This window comes from Clytia hemisphaerica, unplaced genomic scaffold, assembly GCF_902728285.1.
Source record: "Clytia hemisphaerica strain Z4C2 unplaced genomic scaffold, Clytia hemisphaerica genome assembly, whole genome shotgun sequence".
Classification (NCBI taxonomy): domain Eukaryota; kingdom Metazoa; phylum Cnidaria; class Hydrozoa; order Leptothecata; family Clytiidae; genus Clytia; species Clytia hemisphaerica.
In genome coordinates this window covers 2,781,931-2,790,273 of record NW_027103674.1, presented here as the reverse complement: position 1 = coordinate 2,790,273, position 8,343 = coordinate 2,781,931, and the positions used below count along the sequence as shown (strand labels likewise).

The following is an 8,343-nucleotide window of genomic DNA, read 5'->3' as shown; positions in this document are numbered from 1 at the left end:
TATACTCGCCATTACCTACTGTATTTATCTTTGGATAATAATAACCTCGGAAACACGTGTGCTGCATTGAGTTCGAAGCCCAACAGGCTAGAGAGGAATCTCTTAGATAGGAGATGAAGTCACTTATCTCCAGTTGTTTCCCATCCAAAACGATCAACCCACAGACATAAACTACGTATTGAAAGTAAAATATATCAAAAGATTTCATGTACCACGTATAAACAAAGAAAGCCAATTCCAATTCCAATTTAAATGCGTTTCACTTTTTCTTGCTTGGTAAAGGTTCAATACCCCTCTCTAGCCCCTCGAGCCTTAAACTCAATGGCGTGCCTTCGGTAAATAATTTATCAATCTAATAATTACCCATTTTTAAAATGAGTTTTACATTATCCTACGATTCAGCCATGATTCAATGTTCAATTTACAAATAGCCACAATTTACTAGGTTTGTTTCTAAGGCCTCCAAGCCAGTTTTAAAATCTGTAAACCAAAAAAGTCATCAGGCTTTTGTTACCCTCTTTATTACTTTACCAACGAAAGTATATGTTGTTTTTTTATTATTATATTATCTTAGCTTTTCATTTTTCGCCAACGATGTTATGATGATTCGATGAGATTCCTGTCTGTCACATCCAAATAAATAGTTCACGTCAAAAGGCTCTCATCCAATTGTATTTGACGTAGAGTTAATGCAATTTTAATGGATCCATTCTCCTAGTCCAGACTATCTTTCCGCGTCAGCTTTATCAAATCATCCAGTCTTTCTCAGCTAGACTAGCTACTCGTTACTGTCATCTCTCTAATTATGTCATCATTCAGGCGTTTCGCTTTTTATAAATAGACCTTCTTCTCTTGTTCAAGTCTTGAGCTAACGAATCTATCGTTTCTAGATCATTTTTCGGACTGTCGTCTTTAGTGTTCGGGAGTGTGGTTTCAGAGCTAGAATGAAAGGTTGTTGGCTTCTTTGTTGTGGTAGTGGTGGTAGGAGAAGGAGAAGGTGTGGCTTTCAAGCTATCTTTCGATGGTGCTAAAAGAGGGTTAAAAAATTGTGTTTGAAGGCTGAATGAAATCCTGCTAACGCGGCTATACTGAATAAGATAAAAACCATGTTGCAAGTTCAAACATATTTTACTCAAACTTTATACCCCTCGAAACATTTAAGTTATTTCATGTAATCCTACAGTTTCAAAATAAGAGTCTTGATTCGCCTGTCTATCATTCATTAGTCCCAACAAAACATTTTCAAAATTTGGGTTTTTTTTATAGTACTGGTACTATCTAAGTATCTTGTCGTAAAAGTTTTCGGTAGAGTACAAAATGAGAGATAAAAAAACAACAAACATACCTTTAGTAGCAATCGCGTCTTTTTCATTCAATAACGTCTTCAAATTCTCAAATTTCTTTAAATACGTCTCATTTAGTAAAGTTGTTCGATTCTTCAAATTGGAAATTTCCTGAAGAAACAAAAACATTGATGTTGCTTCAAACAAAAGCAAGGGTCAGGATACCTTATCGGGGAAAACTTCGTCGGGGAAAGTTTTCGTCAGGGAAAATTTTCGTCGGGGAAAAATATTCGTCACTTGCTGGTTTTGGTAAACGCATTAAGGCCGGGGAAAATTTTCGTCGGGGAAAAATATTCGTCACTTGGCCGAAATTTCGTCACTTTTCCCCGACGAAGTTTTCCCCGATAAGGTAGGCATAAGAAACCTTCGCACTTCCGCGCCATAACGCACCAAAGTTATAATTTCAACACTGTGGCATTACTTCGACTGATATATAATTATAACCCATTTACCGTATTACTTTGCTTAACTTACTCGAATTAACGCCCCCATTAAAGGAAAAATTTTCATTAAACACCCAAAAAAATAATAAACGCCCGGGACGTTTATTCGAAGTAATACGGTATACCATATAGTTAGTTTCGCCGCGTTTGACTTTTCTTGATAAAGATTATTTATAAAGGGTGCCAGAGTCATTTAAAAATATTCACAGCTTTTTGAAATATTCACAGAAATTGCCAGTAAGTAAACGAGACTGACCTTCCAGAATTGTTCGGATTGTGTTTGGCACAAATCTTTCTGTTTTTCCTCCACCTCTGCTATGGCACGTTTGAACTGTTTGAATTTGACCACGCTGTTCTCGTTAGGTGTCAGTGTGACCACGAACGGTTTAACCGTGGTCGACCGTAATGACGGAATCGCTCTGTTGCCATTGTTCATATCAGACTGTGAAAGAAAACAAAAAGTTTGGACATAATATTAGTAAAGTATTTATTTAACCTTGAAGGAATTAATTTTCAACTTAACTAATTTGTGTGGTTCACGGTGTCTTCCCAAAAAAATACAACTCTTATTAAAACCTCAAAATCTCAAAGAAAAATGAATACATTTTTGTCAAAAAGTAGGTGTCAACCATGAAAATTAGTGGGTGTCCAAGAACAAAGCCGCCCTCCCCTCTTTGAAGGGAATTTCTTCTGGGACACCCGGTTGTTTCGCAATAAAACAGCGTCAATTTCATTGAATCGTTTATACTTCGATGATTCTTTGGTCATGTAGACCATGTTTACACGTTTACTGTTCCAAATCGCTACGAGACGAAATATTCCGAAACACGAAAATGACGTATTACACTACTACAAGTTGACCCTTTGGCGTATCTAGCAGTCTCAACAGATAAAAATAGAGTTTAAGTAATATGTACCGTCACATTCGTCAATATATTCTGTATTTTATGTGTCTTCGCTGATAAAGTACTGACTCGTTTTTCCAACACGATATGGTTGTTCTCTAACTTAGAAATTGAAGACCCAATGTCTGCCATTCCGGTCTTGATTTTGTCGAGGTCGGATTTTACAGAATTGACATCAAATACGGGTTGTTTGCGTATCTCTTGTATTGAACTGTTTAGACTTCTGACCTGTAATGAATTTGGAGAATGTATTAAATACCTTATTACACGAATATTACTAGACAAGTATTTAACGGCCTTGAAATTTGCACGATCTAAAATTAACATTCTGCTTTTTCAAGGAAACAGCTGGTTTTAATTAAGGGGGTTTTTATCAACACGAAATTTTTCAATTCGTGTTAACAAAATGACTAGCAATATTCGTGTAATAAGGTAACCAAATTTATGAAAGGGGCGGGGGCGTTTGGGTGGTCTTCTTTCCGATAAAATGACGTAAATACAAAGTTTTTTCGGGCATTACATACTGTAGTTGAATTCAAAAATACAACGCGGAAACATTGAATTCTTAAAATTGTGTTCGATTACGGAATTCTGTTAGGTGCTTTGTTTGCAGCTGAGTCACAAATGAATATGAAAAATTGTTGGGCGAAGAGAAACAAGATTTTCAGCTTCAATATTATAAAACGCAGTCGGAGGCGATACAATGGCTCCTCTTTCGATAGCTATCTACCCGATCATTTAACACTTTATCGCTTCACTCATCATAGACAATTCTCTTATTGCCGAGCGTCAAGCAGAGAGGCCTTAAGTACCATTTTTACTAAGTACAAAGTCTGAACCGACGACATTGCGCACCGTAGCCGAATGCTCTACAATGGGATCTATTCACAAATGTTTTTAAAGGTAAATGGAAATTTGATGGGTATCTTTTTAGCTTTAACGTTGTTCAGAAAAATACATCGACTAACCTGGTTCTGTAAAATATTAATCTGGTCTTTGTAAATTTGAACTTTCTTCTTCTCATTATCCAGTTGAGAAAGTTTGTCTTCGAAATCTTTTCGTAATTTATCACGTTTTGAATTGAAATCTTTTTCTGCGCCTTCAGCTGAAAAAAAAAATGAATCTATATTACAAAACTATACGGTATTACATAAGAGAAAAAACCCTCGCCCCACGGGTGGATTGAGCCAAGAACTCAAAAAAAATCTATGTTGGAAATCTAAGTTTGTAACCCTTTAAGCGCCTTCTTATAACTAGTAAAGGAAGCATTTTGAGGGTGTGGTTTGGGGCCATCCTCATAATTGACAAGTGATATGACTATGAAAATTGGAACAATGGTAGATTGGATAGTTGGAGATGATTTGCAAAAATCAGTCCGAAAATCACCAAAATCACCAAAATTTCAATAACTATTTTATATAGTATGAGCTAGAGATTTTGCATGAACACGAATCATAACATAGCACAAATAAAAATGATAACTTCTATGGGTGGTACTTTACAGATCAAAGCAATCAAAGTTTCAGGCCTACATTATGATGGTAAAAGAAATATACAGTTGACGCTCCCTAATTCGATCTTCAAGGGGAATTGAATTTTCACCGAATAAGGGAGCTTATCGAATAAGGAAGCGTCATTTATGAAAGTTTCTTGTTGACGGGGACTTTAAATTTCATCGAATAAGGGAGCCTATCGAATAGTAGAACGTCAAATTAGAGAACGTCAACTGTAGTCCATCGTACAAAGAACAAAAAAAATAAGAAAAGCGATCAGAAATAGAAATCCCATCCAGGGGATCTTTGTAGGTGAAGAAAAAGAAGTGCGTGAATGTAATACCTAAAAAGTTAATAAACTCATCACAAATATCTTTGGAAACGATGAGAAACATAAAGTTACAACTCTACAACCTGAACAGGTTTTCTCGTCCCTTTAATTAACAATGCCTTAACTCAAAATTTCACTCACTCCCCCGGGGGGGGGGGTTACAACTTTTTCACTCTAAATTAAAGAAATTTTCTACAAATCTTTAATTTTCCTACCATCTTCGAAAGACTTGTTTGAATTTTTCTAATTTTTGCGACCCTTAGAGAGACTTCAAAAGGTGAAAAAAAAAAACCCTTAATGTCCACACATACCCCACCCCCCTCGGGACTCACTCCAACATATTTGTGTTCCATGTGTGCAGGTTTAAAATTTAGAGATTCAACTTTATTTTCAAAAGATTTTAAAACAGCAAATGAGCGTATTTGGAAAAATGATGACAAGAACAAACCATTGAAGTAACTTTCTTTGATAAAAAAATATAAGGAACGAGTTATGCGTAATCTATAAAGATCAATGCACCAAAATGTGAAATCAATATGATCGAAGGCATCACATGGACGTTACGAATAATGAATCTAAAAAGACGACGGGTATTTTGGTGTTTTTTATCGTCGTTGAGCAGGAAAGTGGACGGCAATTTTGGTGACATGTCAACTTTGCGTCAAATTTGCTTTAAGAATTTAACGATGTATATAATATCACGATGGAAATGGCACGAAAGTCGCTCATCCATAGTCTAGCAAACTAGACGACTAATTCAGACATTGTAAAAATAAAGCAAAAAGTAATGGAGGAAACAATTTTAGTCGTCTAGAAACCTTTGTGTAATACAAAAGAAAAGTGTCAATATTGAAATTAAATATTTTCCCGCTCAAAAAAAATTCTTGAAAACAAAAATGTGTGTTGATTTGTGTGTTAAAAATGTTTCATTTGAGTTGATTTTGTTTTGAGAGTTTGTTGTTGTTTGATAAATTGTTTTCTCGTTACGCAAGTTTCTGCGTAGCTAGCCGGGGATTTTATAAGGCCGGAATACCGGATTCTTCCAGTCGTTTATACAAACTAAATCCCGTAACAATAATCGTATTATCATATAACGCATGTACGACTCCACTCTACTCATTCATAAAGAGACAAAATGTCTACTGGTTCAAAACGTCACACATTTTTTTAGATCTTGGCCTATCGATCCTAGATTTTAAGCAATTTACTTTTATTATACTGACCGATTGACCCATATTCTTCTGTAAATTTTGCTCGCCTAAGCAAACATACACGCGGTCGAAAGTTCACATGTGCTTTTGTGGTCAGTGGACTTCTTACGAACAATTAACAAAGGAATATCAATAAATGCCAATTCATCTCGGAAGAACAAAGCATTTAAGAACATAGCGCTTCGAAGCCAAAACTATGAGAACGATATAAGACCATTTTTAAGGCTTTTCGGGCTCTAAACTATGCAATTTCTTAGAAAATTACACTAAAATATTCACAAATAGCTGAAAATAACAACATTTTTAAAGGCATTTTATAAAGAATACCAGAAATATTGAATAGAAATTTCATGTTCTTATTAAAAAAACAACAACGTGTACATCATTAAATCACAATAATAACTTTCGTACACAATTACTTGACATTAACAATATTCTGATGAGTTTCCTGTACACGGCTTTCAATGCTATCATAATCAATGCATTCCTTTCAATGCTATCGTATAAGGCCTGTTTTACACTGCAACCTTTAATTTGTTTTGTTTGCATTTTGTTTGTGGCGGAAGAGGAAGTTAAAAAGCAAGCATGGCGACTTTTTTTTCAACCGCCATAACTTTTGGCATTGCTACACGTCTATCTTAGATTGGAGGAAAGATTGGCTACAAACTTAAAAAGCATTTTTGAATTTTCATCAATTTATAACAAGCTGAAGTAAACTAAGTAGCCGTGCCAATCAAGAGCTGATTAAGGTTACTCTAGTCTAATGACTGCCACTCGTCGGTTTAAGGCACAAAAAAAATTGACAGTTAAATTTTCCTGGGGCAAGGAATTCAAGTGAACATCGAAAACCATTTATTGCAAATTTGAAAATACGGTTGCCTTTCAAACAACAATGATAATTACATAACACTTTTCAAAACCTGAGACATGAGATATTTGAGACTTTGTCAATCAGCAGGATGAAGATTTTTATTAGACATTCAAGTACGTTGAGCCATTTGAACAGTGGTTCAAATTCTATTGTGACCTACTGAGAAACTGTGACAAACAGTATGTGTGTAATATGAACTTCATGTTTGAATAATAGTAAGAGTGATTGAGTAATATGAACTTCACAGTCAACTTAATCTATGAAAATAGATTCTTTACCAAAAAGAACGGTCTAAAGTCGATAACCCGACAAATCTGTGCTTGAAACAGAGTTCACAACAAAGGACGGTAAATTAATCTTTTGGTGATAATTTCTTTAAAATCTTGACAATGAGGCCTGAACAAGGTCAATTTGAAAGTTTGAAAATTGACATAATTTTTTTCGCACGCGTTTTTAAGCGCACGTTAAAGTTTATTAAGAATTAGAATAAGAGAGAAACCTTGGATATGAAATCTTCAGGTAATCTTGGCTTGGAGTGTTGGCAAATCACGGTCGATTAAAAAGAATTACAGATGATTTTTATAATTATATTCACGTAAACCTAAAAAAATGCGTCCCGATTTCCTGTTGTTTCAATGTACTTATCAACCAATCCAAACATAATAATGGGATTAAAATTAGAGTTTAACATAATGTAATATAATGTAATATCATAGAACTTATAATTTTTCGCCGGCGAAAATAAATCTGAATTAGAAAAGCTGCGACAGTAGATGATACATTGCACAGTGAATCTGAGTATGTCACTAGGGTGTCGCGATCTTATCCATTTGGTGTCCATTGGACCTGGTTTACTCAAACTAAATCCCCTTTAAAAAACGATGCAGATGATCTTTTAACGAAACGGTTTATCAATATCCTAAAATTTTGAAACCTTAAAACGAAATGACCTTTTGACAGCTAAGATCTTTAGTTTGAAATGATACTCGTTGATGTGATTTCGAATGAACCTAAAACTTCAGAAAATCTGGTAACGAACGAACTGACGGGCAAGACAAAACAGTGAACTTAAAGGACCTCCAGGTAGGTCCAAAAATCAAAAGTCACCCCCTCTCATACAACAAGCCAATAAAGCTAATCAAACAAAGAAAAAATAACAATAAAAACGCTCTTACCATAACTGACTCTGATTTTCAGACCTTCCAATTCTTTATTGATACCAGACATCCCCATAGTCAACACAATGAAAAAGATAACGGTGAAAGCAATGAACGTCGCCACAAAGATTGGTACCAAAGTTGAGAAACATACTTTGCAACATAGACTTGTACGCCCACAACTATAAAATTAAGAATTTTAATAATATTGTCAAGAAAGAATTTCTGCACCCAAGGTTCTAAAGCGAATATCAATTCGAATCATTTTATTAAATTTCATTTTAATTCATTCATTTCTTCAGAGCTGTCTAAGAAACTTCTCGATAACATCATTTACAAACAAATCTAAGATCAAAGCTATTTTTTTAGAGAAAACGCTCCAGAATCTTCAGCTAGATATGTCAGGAAAGTTAGTAAACTAAAATATTAGTCCGGAATCTTGGAATCTTACTTAAAATGACAGTTCCATCTCCACAAATTATAAAGTTATGAAAAAACATTGATAATACAAGGTTTAGCGGTTTAAATTTTGTCCTGAGATTGATAAAATCATCTTTAAAGACGATATTTTTAAGATAATTATAGGATA

At 34.7% G+C, this 8,343-nt stretch overlaps 1 protein-coding gene across 1 annotated transcript; it reads right to left on the bottom strand.

Annotated features, from left to right (window-relative positions):
• Positions 1-7,934, bottom strand: LOC136803520 (uncharacterized). Its single transcript, XM_067060262.1, has 6 exons — positions 7,773-7,934; positions 3,660-3,796; positions 2,704-2,919; positions 2,043-2,228; positions 1,346-1,454; positions 1-1,027 (listed from the first exon to the last, which is right to left on the bottom strand). Exons 1-6 carry the CDS (start codon positions 7,828-7,830, stop codon positions 816-818), a joined length of 918 nt encoding a protein of 305 aa, XP_066916363.1. The 5' UTR covers positions 7,831-7,934; the 3' UTR covers positions 1-815.
• Positions 7,935-8,343: the final 409 nt, after the last annotated feature.

Excerpts from the sequence above, each read along its gene's own strand:
- LOC136803520 (XM_067060262.1), bottom strand. The coding sequence starts at position 7,830 with ATGGGGATGTCTGGTATCAATAAAGAATTGGAAGGTCTGAAAATCAGA. Across the intron at positions 2,920-3,659 it reads TTAATATTTTACAGAACCAG|GTCAGAAGTCTAAACAGTTC; the intron begins GTTAGTCGATGT and ends AATTCATTACAG. Across the intron at positions 1,028-1,345 it reads AGACGCGATTGCTACTAAAG|CACCATCGAAAGATAGCTTG; the intron begins GTATGTTTGTTG and ends ACCCTCTTTTAG.